The sequence below is a fragment of the Lontra canadensis genome, unplaced genomic scaffold, assembly GCF_010015895.1.
Source record: "Lontra canadensis isolate GAN:19392208 unplaced genomic scaffold, GSC_riverotter_1.0 scaffold219, whole genome shotgun sequence".
In the NCBI taxonomy this organism is placed as follows: domain Eukaryota; kingdom Metazoa; phylum Chordata; class Mammalia; order Carnivora; family Mustelidae; genus Lontra; species Lontra canadensis.
The window spans coordinates 339,455-353,466 of record NW_022631213.1 but is presented as its reverse complement, the minus strand read 5'-3'; the positions used below and the strand labels follow the sequence as shown (position 1 = coordinate 353,466).

At 60.8% G+C, this 14,012-nt stretch overlaps 1 protein-coding gene across 4 annotated transcripts in view; it reads right to left on the bottom strand.

The window, feature by feature from the left end:
• Nucleotides 1–380: 380 nt before the first annotated feature.
• The window catches only part of ITPR3 (inositol 1,4,5-trisphosphate receptor type 3), a 65,302-nt gene continuing 51,670 nt past the window's right edge, over nucleotides 381–14,012 (bottom strand). For 2 of the 4 annotated variants that reach the window (XM_032849136.1, XM_032849137.1), the window contains exons 35-58: nucleotides 13,487–13,677; nucleotides 12,755–12,903; nucleotides 12,482–12,590; nucleotides 12,255–12,345; nucleotides 11,957–12,126; nucleotides 10,238–10,412; nucleotides 9,935–10,119; nucleotides 9,571–9,771; nucleotides 9,310–9,420; nucleotides 8,784–8,879; nucleotides 8,561–8,662; nucleotides 8,389–8,475; nucleotides 7,720–7,830; nucleotides 7,428–7,620; nucleotides 7,050–7,175; nucleotides 6,421–6,593; nucleotides 5,523–5,687; nucleotides 5,162–5,354; nucleotides 4,563–4,667; nucleotides 4,348–4,475; nucleotides 3,318–3,483; nucleotides 2,520–2,680; nucleotides 1,247–1,408; nucleotides 381–574 (exon numbers count right to left, since the gene is read on the bottom strand). In XM_032849136.1, coding sequence (XP_032705027.1) covers nucleotides 506–574; nucleotides 1,247–1,408; nucleotides 2,520–2,680; nucleotides 3,318–3,483; nucleotides 4,348–4,475; nucleotides 4,563–4,667; nucleotides 5,162–5,354; nucleotides 5,523–5,687; nucleotides 6,421–6,593; nucleotides 7,050–7,175; nucleotides 7,428–7,620; nucleotides 7,720–7,830; nucleotides 8,389–8,475; nucleotides 8,561–8,662; nucleotides 8,784–8,879; nucleotides 9,310–9,420; nucleotides 9,571–9,771; nucleotides 9,935–10,119; nucleotides 10,238–10,412; nucleotides 11,957–12,126; nucleotides 12,255–12,345; nucleotides 12,482–12,590; nucleotides 12,755–12,903; nucleotides 13,487–13,677 — 3,419 coding nt within the window. In that variant the 3' untranslated portion in view covers nucleotides 381–505. Of the gene's footprint in view, nucleotides 575–1,246; nucleotides 1,409–2,519; nucleotides 2,681–3,317; nucleotides 3,484–4,347; nucleotides 4,476–4,562; nucleotides 4,668–5,161; nucleotides 5,389–5,522; nucleotides 5,688–6,420; nucleotides 6,594–7,049; nucleotides 7,176–7,427; nucleotides 7,621–7,719; nucleotides 7,831–8,388; nucleotides 8,476–8,560; nucleotides 8,663–8,783; nucleotides 8,880–9,309; nucleotides 9,421–9,570; nucleotides 9,772–9,934; nucleotides 10,120–10,237; nucleotides 10,413–11,956; nucleotides 12,127–12,254; nucleotides 12,346–12,481; nucleotides 12,591–12,754; nucleotides 12,904–13,486; nucleotides 13,678–14,012 lie in introns of those variants that run through there. The other 2 variants (XM_032849138.1, XR_004381587.1) reach the window with 2 other exon arrangements.

Here is a 14,012-nt window from a genome sequence, read left to right as displayed (position 1 = left end):
GCATGGCCCCCTTTGAATAAGTTAAATATCAGCACTAAAATCACTAGCAACGACAGCATTACGGCACCTCCCCGGGGCACGGGCGGAGGCCAAATGTAGTGCTTAGAACAGAAAGGGAGCCCCACTCCTAACGACCCCCACAAGGAGGAACACAGGAATGTCAGTTACTGCTTTAAGGGACAAAGCGATTGTCTTTCAAGACAGCTTCTCTTCCTCTAAGGCATTAAGGTAAGCGGAGTCCCAGCGACATTCTGAGTTGTCTCTACTGGCTCTAGGCAGGACTGGCAGCCCCATGGCCCCCCACACCGTACCGGCCAGAGCCTGGGATGGCGTGGGGGTGTCTGGCAGAGTGGGAGCTGGAGGCCAAGTGGGAGCTGGAGGCCAAGTGGGCCCCTGGCCTGGAGAGGCTGGCAGACTGGCCGAGCCCCCCGACCCACAGGAAGGGGCAGCATTCCAGTCGCCGCTGTCCATGATGACCATCCCCCATCGGGGCTTCCAGCAGCTCTCAGCGGCTCATGCAGTTCTGGACGTCCACGAAGCCCAGGCGTTGCCTGCGTTTCCGCTGCTCTGTCATCTAGGATTAAACAGGGGCCCACGCGTCTGGTCAGGGAGCCTGGCACTCCCTCCCTCTGTGGGTACTGGGGAGGGGCCAATGCCCACCCCCCGCCCCCTGCCCAGTGGGCCCAGCTGCTGTTCAGCTCTGGCAGCAGGCCAAGGCCCCACCAGGGTGCACTGAGGATGTCCGCCCCAAACCCTTGTCCTCAATTAGTGCATCACGAACCCCTGATGTGGTGCAGCTGGGGAACTACCCCACCTAAAAGAGGGGCTGCCTAACCTCGTTTAGCCACTGCCAGATGGCAAGGAGAATGCTCTGGGCAAGAGGGGATCTTGACAAGTGGAAGGATGCCCTGACCTCCCTGATCACCGGTGAGCCCCTCAGACAGCCTCCCTAGCAGCTGCCAGGGGTGAGGTGGGGAGTGAGGGGGAAAGACCTCTCACACCTCTACCAAGTGTCCACTTGGCCCTTTCTTTCAGGGGCTCACAGACAGGAGCTGCCAACCTCAAGTCTGGCTTTCCATGGGGAAGAGAGTGTCTCTGAAACCCGTCTTTCACCCCAGACCCAAGAAGGAAAGGAAGGGGTGTGAAGGCCCCAGTACCCCCCCTCCCCCGCGGCAGGCTGGGCTGTGACCCCCCTCCCAGTGAGGCTCTGAAGCTGGGGACCCCAAGGGTGGGACTGGGTACACACCTGCTCCTTGAGCTCGTTGAGCTGGGCGGTGAGGTGGGACACGAGCTTCATGGTAGAGTTGAGCTTGTCCTGAAGAATCCGGATCTCATTCTGCTCCCCTTCCCCCTCGTTGCACACTAGCGACATGGCCCTCATCCGGGGGAACCAGTCCAGGTTCTTATTCTGAAAAAGGTCCCCCGCGGGATGAGCAAGCTGGGCCCAGCCTAGGAAGGCCTCATTTAGAAAAGCAGTAAGGGAGGGGGAGCCTGCTGTCACACCCTGGACAAATTACTCCCCGGGGACTTGTCAGGAGAAAATCTGAACCGACTGGGGTTCTCTCTGACCCTCGGCAGGGCGTAGAGAGGCCAGTGCCCTGGGACAGGCTAACTTCCATTCCACAGCCTCAAGTCTCACTGCTATCAGCACCATCTGTTTACTCTCCTGACACCCCACGAGAGGAGGAGGGGGGCCTCTACACCAGACCCTGAAGCTCCTTCCTTCTGCCCTGCCCCGCCCCGCATGCTCCACACCCCAGGAAGATTCGAGTCAGACACATGGCTCATCGAGCAAGGGGAGGGTCTGCCGAGGACAGCTGGCATTTGATGTGTCTGAGGGGCAAGGCCACATTTCCCGGGATGGGGGAGGAGGGGAAGGGGGCCACCAGGTGTCTGGCTCCTTGTCACAAGCTGGGAGTTCTCAGACCATCAGATAAACCTGTACTCAAAGATCAAATTATAGACTTAAGAAATAGTAGAACTCCCCCATTTCTCCCCGACTAAATAGGTCTTTCCTTTTAGCCTGCAATTTATCCATTGTGCGGTGATTAGAAGCTGCACTACATCTGATGGAATGGACGGGCTTCCTTTTCCCGAAACACTACGAGACCTTTAATTATTATTATTTTTCACTGCCGTCACTGCCTCCCTCACTACAGAAATTGGACAGATTATCTCTGATTCCTCCTAGATCTGATAGTTGCAAGTTATCCCAGCCTCCCTCTCAGCCTAGACCATCCAAAGCTTTTGGGAAGTTGCCATTCCTCTCGCCGAGCTGGAAAAGGCCCCTTGAGAACGTCCTCAGAGCAGCAGCCGGGTGGAATCCCGATTCCTCAGTATCGGGCACCCACGGGCCTGGGGAACCCCGTGCACGTCCTTTGGGGCTGATGGGTTTGCTGTGGGCTTTTCCCAGACAACTGAGCCTGTGCAGGAGAGCTCAGAGGCCTCTCCAGCCTTCCCACAAGTGTTCCCAGCTGTCCCATCCCAGTGGCCACGGTTGCTCGTCCCCAGGACCACACCTTGATCATCTGGGCCACGTAGCTCTCAGGCCCTGTGTAGTCTGTCTTGTTTTTCACACGGACTAGCACGATGAAGTACAGGTAGTTCCACATGTTGTGTTCAAACTTGATGTGCTCCTCAAAGGACACCGTCTTGTTATCAAACTTGTCTCTCTCCAGCCCTGAGGGTGCGGGGGGTGAGGATGAGACCGTTAGCCTCCCACAGCCATGATGGGGCTCCCTGGTCGAGCAGACACCACCTCTGGGTGCGGTGGGGGGACATCTGGTCTCAGGCTGATGGGTCTGGTAAACACAGGGGATAGCCCACCCCGGCCTATGTAGATCACTTCTATTTAAGGCTCCAGCCACTTAGCCGTGGAGAGCCCCCACCCCCACCCCCCGCCGCCACAGCTGCAGCCCTCCACAGGCCGAGGACTGAGGCAGCCAGCATTCCGAGCCCAGGGGGAGGAAACACGGAGAGCTGAGAAGGAATCTTGTCCTGCAGGTGCCACCGGCTCCTCGGCCTGGGGTGAGGGGACTAGCACCTCAAACCATGAGTAGGAAAAGCTCTGGACGGAGACCAGAGAGCTTCGGTTTCCTCTATACACTGAGAAGGTTCGAAGGAATGGTTTCTGAAGCTCTTTCCCACTCCCTTCTATTAGCCCAAGCTCAGGCAGGGTCCTGTTCTCCCCAGTGATAGGAGGAGCAAACTGCCATCAAGCTGTCAGCCCCCTGGGGACCGTGGGAACCAAGGAAGGGCCCAACTCAGGCCACCCCAGCCCTGCCTCGGCCCCCCGAGGGGCAGGAGCAGGGCCTCACCACAGATGAAGCACGTGGTCTTGAGAATCTCTTCCTTCTTCTGCTTCTCGCTGCGCAGATCAGCGAAGGTGTCGATGATCACTCCGAAGATGAGGTTCAGCACGATGATGATGACGATGAAGAAGAACAGGAGGTCGTAGACCACCCGGGCTGGGAAGAGAGACTCCTGCAGGGGGCAGGCAGGGAGGCTGGGCCCAGTTCACCCAGGCAGGCCAGACTCAGGCTGGGAGGGGTCAGGGCCGGACGGAGGGGAATGACGGCCTCCAGCTCCTACAGCCCTAAAGGCAGCAATGCTGACCCAGCCTCACTCCCACACCCTCAGCACTGCAGCCGCAGGCCTGGACTGCAGGTCAGGAAAGAGCGGACTCAGGATACCAGCTAGGCCTGAGCCCTGTGGACAGAGCTTGGCGTGGGGCACTAAGGTTGCAGGTGGAGGCTTGTCTCTGCCCCCAATTTTTGCATGGGGGCAGAGCCAGCTCCAAACTCCTCTGCCCTGCCCTGGGGATGCCTGGCCTCACACATTCTAGAACTTTCGCCAGGAAGCGGCTTCTCGCCCCCACGTGACTGGGGCAGACTGGCTACTGGTAATGCCTGGCTGCCTGAGTCAAACCCTGAGGCCTCCTCATGGAGCCGACTCAGCTTCCCCGCCCTGCCCACCCCCCTGTGGGTGAGGGCTCTGCCTCACAGATGAAGCCAGTGTAGCCGGGGATCCGCCCGACATCTGACTCACACCTTCCCTAGCCTGGGCAAAGCTTGATTGCCAAGGTCTCTCCTGAGAGCAACCATGGTGAGCTGGTGGGATGTGGGAGTGGGGAGGGGGGGTGCTTCTCAACATCCACATGACTGCACGCTGACTGGTGGGAGAGCAGGGAAAGTGGACGCCTGACGGGGGCTTGAGACACTGAAGACTGGGTGGGGGCGGGGACCAAGCTGCTCTGCCAGGCCATGACCCGATGGCAGGACCTCACCGCGGCTGACTGGGCCAGGGCTTGGGCCGCATGGATCCAGGAGCAGGGCAGGGGATGCTCACGTCTTTGGAGGGCTTTCGGAGAATGTCACCCACGCCGCCACCATTGCGCAGCCCGTGATTCATGACAGTGACGATGCACATCAGCAAAGTGTCACAAGCCCGCTCCGTGCTCTCCAGCTCTCCGTTTCCTACACACAGAGCGTGTGCTCAGACCCAGGCCGAGCCCCCTGCCTCTGCGCCCCCTTCCCCAGGCTCCTGAAACACACCGCCCTCACCTTCCATGACCTCAGGCACTGAGACCCCCGAGACACAGTTCAGCTTGTCCCCACTGCATGTGTCCATGAGTGTGGCAGCTCCATGTGGCATCCCCAGGGGGCTGGCTAGAAAGGACACAGAGGAGGTTACCAGGATGAGGACACAGCAGGCCTTACCATTCCCCTGGTTGTGTCCCCAGCATCATACCCTCCGTGAACCCTTCCATCCTGTGAACTCCCAACTCTGCCAGGTGACAAGGGAAGGGTCTTCGTGCCCTTGCCCCCACTGGGCTGTGCACGAAGGGCAGAAAAGGGGGGTCTGCACCCCTGAGCCTGGCACATAGGCAGTCCCAGCAAATACCGAGTTGAACACGAATGCTGGGATCTGTAAGCAAGAGGCTCCTAAGGGAGCTGAAGCCCAAGGCTCTCCCACCCCCTCAGTCTGTGCCAGGCAAGAGGGAGGCAGAATGGTGTGAGCTAGACCTCTCTGGAACCCAAGAGGAGAAACTGAGGCACGGAGCCTGGTGGAGAAGCACTCCCAGGGCCTGGGCCTGACATAGGTCATTCGTGGACAGCCCCCCCTCAGCCCCCACCCCCGCCAAGGAGAGGAGCCATCAGACCTCCAGAGTGATTGCCCGGCAGCCGGTCGACCTCGAGGATGAAGTCGTCCTTGAGGAAGAGGAAGCCAACAATGGAGAAGAGGTAGACGAGGATGAGGGCCAGTAGGGCGGTCAGCAGGATGGAGCGGCCATTGCGAGTCACGCTCTTGATGACATTGAACAGCGTCTCCTCGCGGTAGATGAGGTCAAAGAGCTGCCGGGCAGGGACAGGGTCATGGGACCTGGGCCTGTGGGACCGCAGGTGCCGCTGCATCCCAGGGCTGTCCTGCTCCCGCTGGTTTCCCACGGGCTCTTCCAGAAGCTTGAGGGGAGCCCCGATCACTCCCACACCCCTGCCAGCACCCGCCCCCAGCAGGCTCACCAGGATACTGTAGAAGAGCTCGTGGACAAAGAGGCCCAGGACACTAGTCAGGATGTAGCCCACATGGTAGAGGAACTCCATGTCCATGACCATGGCCTTATAGCCCCGGATGAAGGTACCGCGGTTGCCCACGAAGCTCACCACAAAGACAATCTTGTTGGTCAGCTGGGGGCAGGGACAGGGCGGTGGGATCAGTGTCCCACCACCCACCCCGGATCTCCACTCCCTGCTGCTGGGCCCGCCCAGTGCCCAGCTCTGAGGCTGGCCCTTCCATGGAGCAGATCTGAGCTGGTCCTGCTCAGCCTGGCGGGCTCGGCATTAATGAAAATGCTTCTAGAAATGTATCTGGGCTCCTGGGATAGAAGAGGGGAGAAGCCCCTGGAGTCCGGGCTCCAGGAAGAAAGTGAGATACAGGTAACAGAGGGTAGAGTCGGACAGACCAACCTTGGCCCTGACGGTGACTTGGTAAGTTAGGGAAAGTTGCCTGCCCCCCAACCCCTGCCACCCTGCCTTGCTCCAGGTATGCTTTATTTCCAGCTGCCGGGAACTGTCATCACATTACAAATCTTTGATGTCTACGGTGTGAACAGTGCCTCTGGGTAGTGCCCCACTAACCCCATGTACACAGCAGCCCTGGAGCTGGGGCCCCACAGTGACTCCCCACAGCGACTCCCCACAACTGGCTCAGAGTGCCAGTTGCCCCAGTTGATCATAGGCGACGGAGGAGGCACAGAACAGCCCCACCCATGGGTCTTTAACAAACTTGGCCCCATTCACAGGGATAGGGTGGGGGGTAGGGCAGAACAGTGGACTGTGGGGAGGCAGATGGACAGCATGAGGTCCTACCGCCCCGTGAGCACAGGGGTGGGGTGGGGTGGGGGCTCCCTCCAGGACTCACATTGAGGGTGCCCAGGATGTTGAGTGTGGGCCCAATGCCCAGGTAGTAGATGGAGCGCAGGATGAGCGCCACAATGAGGGGGCGGATGCTGTAGCGCTTGGTGAACAGAGCCGCGATGGAGAAACATATGAGGATCCAGAACAGCAGCGAGATGAGTGGGGAGCCCAGCACGCCTGGGGGCCGGGGTGCAGGGGTGAGCCCTGGGCAGTGAAGCCCAGCATAGCCCCAGCCCCAACACATCCCAAGAAGCCACCTCCTCCTGGAAGCCTTCCTTCTAACGTTCTTGGTCACCTGGTTTTAGGCACCCCCCTCCCATCACACCTGCCCATCCAGGCTTAAGGCAGGAGGTCCTGTTCAGCTGCTGCTACCGTGTCCGACCTCTGGCTCATGTTTGTGCGTTAGAGAGACGGCAAGAGACATGCACTGTCTCCAAAGATTAAGGAAGCTGTCCATCGCACGGGACCATGACTGTCTCCCACAGGTGCAGAGCCCAAAGGGCAGTGCAGGGTGATGTTCCCCACTCTGCATCTGGTCCCCGCAGAGCCTGGCCGGCACCGAGGCTCTGCCCAAGCCCAGGGAGGGGGCATGGTGGACTCTGAGGCCTCAGTCTGCCACCCTTGGGTCCCCACCTGTGGATGCGCCCTCCATGTAGGGGTAGAAGAAGGCGATGATGATGTTGATAAACACCGCCAGGTTGAAGGAAATGCTGCCCCACAGGGTCATGCGGCGGGAGAACCAGTAGATCAGTGGCATGCCTGGGGGAGCAGGGGGGAGGCAGGCTGGCGTGAGGGGTTTCTCACCTTCATATTGTTCTCCCCTGCCACAGGGGCCCCTAGGCGCCAGCACAAGCTCCACGTCCCACTTGAGCAGCCATGACCAGAGCCCTTCTAGCGGTGGGGCTGAGGTGGGGGCGGAGTGCAGCAACCAGCCGCAGGCTGGAGGCGCGGGGGGGCGGGCACTAAGCAGCTCCAGCCCTGCCTCCCTGTCCCGCCCCGCCCGGTCCTCACTGCGGAGCTTGCGCTGCCATTCCATTTCGTTGTGCAGGAAGGAGGACTGGTCGAAGAAATCGCTCACTTTGCTGCCCTGCTCATCCTGCTCGGTGGTGGTGAAGAGCCGATGCTTGGTCTCCTCCGTCAGGAATTGGCAGATGCCGGGCACGGGGAACACGATCTGCTCCATGCTGCGGTCCTGCCTCACGATCTGGGCACGCACAGGCACAGGGTCACACCTAGGCCACTACCACCAAGGGCCAGGGTCACGGCCCTCACCCACAGTGCCCCTACTGCCCTCTGGCCCTACCTCTATCTGGGACGTGTGGTTCTCGTAGTAGGCCAGGGGGTCCTCCTCCTCCTCCTGGGCGGGCGCTGAGGACTTGAGCATCTGGGACAGCTGCTTGTTGTTGAGGCTGAGCTGGGAGTAGAATGGCCACTGCAGTAGGTCAGGCCCCACAATTTCCCACTGGTAGGCCCGCCACCCAGCCCTACCTAGGTGCTCGAGGGTTCCCCACCCAGACCAGACGCAGCCCAGCCCAGCCCAACTAGGGTGCAGCTCCAAATTAAGAAAGGGGTAGTGGGAGAGCAACGTCCAGACAATAAGGACATAAACCGTCCTCCGCTATCCTGCTCTAGGCTTCCAGAACAGCCCCAGAGCTTCGCTTCCACTTGTACGTCTAGGTTTTTACCCCGGCCACCGGTGTGGCTCTTCCAACCCTGAGCCCCGCCCTCCACCCCCCAATTCCAGCTCTTTACTCAGGTTCAGGCCACGCTCCCGGCCGCGCTCCGCCCAGAGTTCCGGGCCCCGCCCCCAGGCTCATCCCGATTCCCACGGGCCATCAGATCTCCGCTCTGCCCTCTTTCCCGCCCTCCCTCCCTAGCCTTGCCCCCAATACCAGCCCATCGAAACTCTCGCCCCGCCCCGCCACTAGATCTAAGCCCCGCCCCGCACCCAGGCTCGTCCCGGGGCCCCCACCATAGAAGAGATGCCCTCGGCCTCTTCCTCCTGGATGCGCTTCACCGGCTTCAGCAGGTGCTGCAGCTGCTTGTTGTGCCTGGAGAGCTGCGTGAGAGGGCGGTGCGGAGTCACGGGGCATGGTCACGGGGGCGGGGCGTCAGGGGGCGGGGCCACGGGGCGGGGCTGGTACCTGCAGCGCCAGGATGTAGATGTTGTGGCCCACTTCCCGTGGGCTCACCTCTGAGTTCTCCCGCTCCTCCTCCTGCAGGTAGGCTTTCTTGATGACGTCCACCTGGCGGGGCACTGCCTGTCTGAACGCCGTTTTCCCGGGGCGTAGGGAATGCCCCAATCCCCGTCCCCTCCACACCCCACCCATTCACTCCTTCCCAACCTGACCCTACGCCCAGCCTCACCAGCTCTTGGGGCCGCAGGCTGATGAGGATTCGCTCCGCGTTTTCACTGTCGTGCCGGCTCTCCATCAGAGCCAAGAGCAGCTTGGACGCATTGTCCTGCGGGGAGGTGGGAAAGGGGGACAGGTCACAGTCTGAGGGCCCCCACCATGCCCCCCAACAACCCCTTCTACTCCACAACAGCCTCTCCTGGTCCAGAAGATATGCCAGGGCCTTCCCAATCCCCACTATCCCTCAGGACTCGCTAAGAAGCGTCCTGCAAATCCAGACCACCCCCAACCGCCCCCACTGCCTTCACCCCCACCCCACAGTGGGCGCACACAATCCCCCAGAGAGCAGACACACACACAAGAAGCCCTGGGGGAAACCCAGAATCCACTTGCTCCTGGAGCGTACGTGCAGCACACTTGCTCACACACTCATCTGTGTGTGCATATTAAACCCCCAGGACGAATGCTCGAAACCCACATCGCCTGCGCACATGCCCACCCTTCGCACGCACATGCCCGTGGGCTGCCATGGGCCCCACCTTGAGCTGCAGCACCAGGTCCATACGGTACTTGCACAGGGGACTGATGTCATTGAGAATCAGGGCTGTGATGATGTCGATGCCATTGGACTCGTGTGTCACAATGCAAGTCTGGCAGGGGGCAGTGGGGGGGACATGGGGCCCAGGCCCTTCAGACCTCTGGTGGCTCCCAATGCCCCTGGCTCTCCCCTGCCCACTCTGCTCCCTGCACCCACATGTCCACACTCCCTGTTGGCCACGGACACCGCTGTGACCACTCACCTGGTTCTCGTGGCAGGGGCCCTGGCAGTACTCGGTGAGGGTCTCCAGGGTCTGGATGACAAGGCCCACGTTGTCCTCATTGATGTAAAGGCCCAGCAGTCCCAGGCCACCTGTGGTGCTGCCGCACATGATGTCCAGAAACTGGAGCGTCTCGCACACCAGGTTGTAGTTGGTCTTGTTGTTCTGAGAGCGCAGGAAGTTCTGCAGGGCACAGAGGGCGGGCATGGCGAGGCTCTCACGGGGGCTAGAGGCCAGGCCTGGGGGCCCCGGCCCTGTGTAGGCACAGAGCAGTGGCCTGCGGGCAGGCGGCAAGGGTGGGGATCCACACACTGGCCAGGGGGGCGGGGGCAGGGCTGGCACACACCTGCAGGTCCCGGTTGTGATTCTCACACAGCAGCTGCAGGAAGCGCAGGATGGGCTGCATGATGAGCACGGATGTGCCCATCTCGTTGCTCTGTACACGCTCGCCCACCTCGTGGCCCCGGCGCAGGCTGGGGCCCAGCGAATAGCGGGATGGGGAGCCCGGCATCGAGAAGGAAGCTACGCGGCCTGCAGGGGGAGGCCTGCTGAGGCTTGGGGCTGCCGGAAGGGACCAGACCCTCACCCTCACCCAGCACCCTCTGACCCAGGCCCGGCACCCCGATCCTCTATGGCCATGACCTCTGACCTTTGGTGGTGGGGTCGGCCGGCTCTCGGTCCTCCCGTGGCTGGCTGCCCAGGTCGTTCATGTTGACAGCCACTGTGGACTTGGTCTCCTGCTGGGCCCGCTTCATGCGGTCGTGCAACACTTTGAAGAAGCGTTCTGACTTCTTGTCACTCGTCATCAGGTTGTAGAAGGATTTCTGGGCGAGGGGATGGCGGACAGCCTCAGCACAGGGTCAGGTGCTAAGCAGCCCTCGGTAAGTCCCTGGAGGGCTCTCTCCCATGGTTCAGGGACAAGGCTGGGCTGCAGACAGGTCCCTGGACGTGCCCTGGGACTATGACTGGGGCAGGGGCGGTCAGGACTGTCAGAGGCGGAGGGGAAGGGTCCATAACTGCCGTCACTGTGATGCTAGGGGCCTGCACGAGTGTCCTCACACCATCTACATCTGCTCTTGCTCCTCCATCTGCCCCCCACACAGCCGCAGAGGTGCCCTTGGAAGTCTAAATCTCATCCCTCCTCTGCCCGCAGTGGCCCCATCTCACCCACAGGAGAAGCCCCACCTCCCAGCGCCCATGAGGCCATCTAACGGCCTGCCACCTCTCTTGGCACCAGTTGCCTGCTCTGCCTGGTGCAGCCCGCCCCTCCTGTCCACAGGCTTACCTTGGGGCTCTCGCTGCACTGGCCCCTCTTCAGGGGCCTTCCCCCATCCCTGCCCTGGCACCCCTAGGCCCCTAGCTGGCATTAGCACTGTCCAACACTCTCCACACCACATAGGGGTTACAGTCATGGGCTGTTATACCACTAGGCTATAGGACCAATTCAGAGGATACGTGGATTTTGTCTTTTCCGTTCACGGCTAAAACCTTAGTGCCTTGGCACATGAAAAACACTAAGTGCAGACTTATTAAAACAGGGCATGAGGGGGGCACTTGGGTGGCTCAGTGGGTTAAGCCTCTGCCTTTGGCTCAGGTCATGATCTCAGGGTCCTGGGATTGAGTCTTGCATCCAGCTCTCTGCTCAGCAGGGAGCCTGCTTCTCCCTCTCTCTCTGCCTGCCTCTCAGCCTACTTGTGATCTCTCTGTCAAATAAATAAATAAAATTTTAAAACAAACAAACAAACAAAAAAAAAAACAGGGCATGAGGGGCGCCTGGGTGGCTCAGTTGGCTAAGTGTCCAACTCTTGGTTTCAGGGTTTCAGCTCAGGTCATGATCTCAGGGTCATGAGTTCAAGCCTCTGATCGGGTCCTGCACCCAGTACAGAGTCAGCTTAAGACACTTTCTCCTTCTCCCTCTGCCTCTCCCAGACTCTCTCACTCTCAAATAAATAAATCTTAAAAAAAGAATAACAGAAACACAAGTCATGAATGAAAGAATGGGGATAAGGCAATCACAGGGGACTTTTCAGAGGAGGCAGTCCTTCGACTGGGGACCAAAGGCTGAGGAGGATAGGGGAGAGGAGGGAAGGAAGCCTGAGCAGAGACTGAGAGGCAGGAATGATGGACGCGGTGTGGGCAGTGTGGTGGGGAGTCAGGCTCAGGCCTGGCTTGAGCAGAATAGTCTGCGTGGGCAGAAAAAAGCCACATGACACGGGGGAAGGTAGACATGCCCACACGTAGCCGGACTCGTGCAGGCCACCAGCACCTGGCCCGGCAGCCTCAGCAATGTGCCGCCCCATACCTTCTCCCAAGCACAAGGCACCCGCCTCAAGGAGGTGAGCCCCCAGCACCCCCAGCCCCTACACACCTGGATCTCGGTGTTGCCGCCGTCCAGCAGGCGGATGGCCAGGCCGATGCTCTCCTGGAAGATCTTCTCATTCTTGGTGCTGGTGATCAGGTCGCATACCAGTTTGGTGGCCCCCTCCTTGTCCAGCCGGCACTGAGTGGCCGCAATGGCTGACCAGTCTTGGTCCAGGCCTGGAGTTGGGGAACCCACATTGAAGGGAGCTGGGGGTAGGGGGAGGCAGGCGAACAGAAGGGCAGGCCCAGGGCCTAGGCACATGGGCCACACAGAGGCACCGCGGCAGCAGGGAAATGGTACTGACCAGCGCCCACGGGGTCTGGAAGGTCCCCCCGCGAGCTGGACTTCCGGTTCTGGAGGTAGTTCTGTAGCAGCATCTTGCGCAGCTGGTTGCCCTGCGGGGGAAGGTGCGAGGCCCCACGGTGGCACGGTTCACCATCAGACTGACCACGGGCCAGCCCACACTGGCCCCGAGCCCCTGGCCCCCACTGGCCCGTCTCGCAGGGCATCCGGCTCGCCACGGACACTCACCCGGTCCCCATACTTGGTCTTCTTGAGCAGCATCTGCTGCAGGGTCCGAAGCACCTTGACACACAGCTTCTCCTCTGACTCCATGAGGTCCTTGGTGTGCTGGATCAGCCTGGCCCGTGAGGGAAGAGGGAATGCTGGGGCCAGCCACGGCCACCTCCTTGCAGCCATCTACCCTGCCCCGGCTCCCTGCCCTGTGGGCTGTCCGGTCCTGCCCTGCCCCCAACAGCCTTGCCCCGGCCACCGCCCCCTGCCCGGGCCTGGCGTCCAGCTCACTTGGACAGGAAACCCCCGCTCTCGCAGCGCTGGTAGGCCTCACTGCCCTCCAGGAAGAGCAGCTCGGGCCAGTGCAGGACGTCCACCAGCACCGACAGCTCGGCCTGTACCAGGGGCCTCAGCCGCTCCTCCAGGGCTGTGATAATGTCCTGGGGTGGGCAAAGCAAAGTCACTACAGGGCCAGGTGCGGGCCACCCGGGCCCAAGAGATGAGTGGGGCTGGACTGCCAATCGGCCTGCCCCAACACCAAATGGCCCTGTGGATTTCTCCGAGCCTGTCTGAGGGGCCCTGCACCCACAGAACCACCCTGAACCATGCAGGTCGTCTGCCTGCTCAGAGCACCTGGCGGGTAGCCACAAGCCAGGGCTTCTCTCCCAGCCCCTCCTCTAGCTGTGTGACCTGGGGCAAGCTCCTCTCCCTCTCTGAGCCTCGGTCTCCTGCCACGTGGGTATAGTGAGCCACCACATCCCCCTCAGAAGTGTGTGACAGTGGCCAAGAGCGTGTCACATAAACAGGACCGTGCTCTCAGGACTGAGAGGTGTTCTGATCCCCTTCATGAGCACTAACCCTGCCTAGCGGAGGCCTGGGTTCTCCTGGCTTCCCCTGGAATGAGGCCTCTCAGTCCCCTGCCCAGGGCCTGCCCTAAGCAGGGGCCTCTTTCCTGGGGAGTCCAGGCAGCATGGGGAGGTAGGCTTCCCTGTCGTGGCAGATGCCGGGCAGCCCCGCACCCACCTGCAGCTTCTCGATGATGTTCTTGTAGTCCCACTGGTTGGCGGTGGGCGTGACACGGGGGAAGGCCCGTGTGGTCGCCTTGTAGTTGGAGGCGTTGCGCTGGGCAGCGGCTATACAGCTGGTCCCACTGCTGAGCAGCGAACTGATATGTGCATCCAGGTCCATGGGCAGTGAGATGGCCCGGCCTTTAGCTGGAGGGGAGAGACAACGGGGTGCTCGAGGGCAGGTGGGGTTGGGGGAGCTGGGCCAGCCAGAGCAGTCAGGCTCCAGGCTGCTGAACTGGGAGACAGGGTGAACTCCCCAAGATTCTGGGGTATGTGTTGGCCCCCACTGGGACTGGGGTGCCCCCTTCCACTTTTGGAATAAAAAGAGGGAGTTTTTGCCTCTTTGATTCTACCCTGGCTCCACCCTGAATCCTCTCCTCTCTTTCCCACCTGCTCTCTCCTCTTCCCTGATGCTCCCTAACCACCTCCAGGCCTCCCTTCTGCCTGCAACCATTTGCAAGCGCAAGAAACTTTGGTTGGGG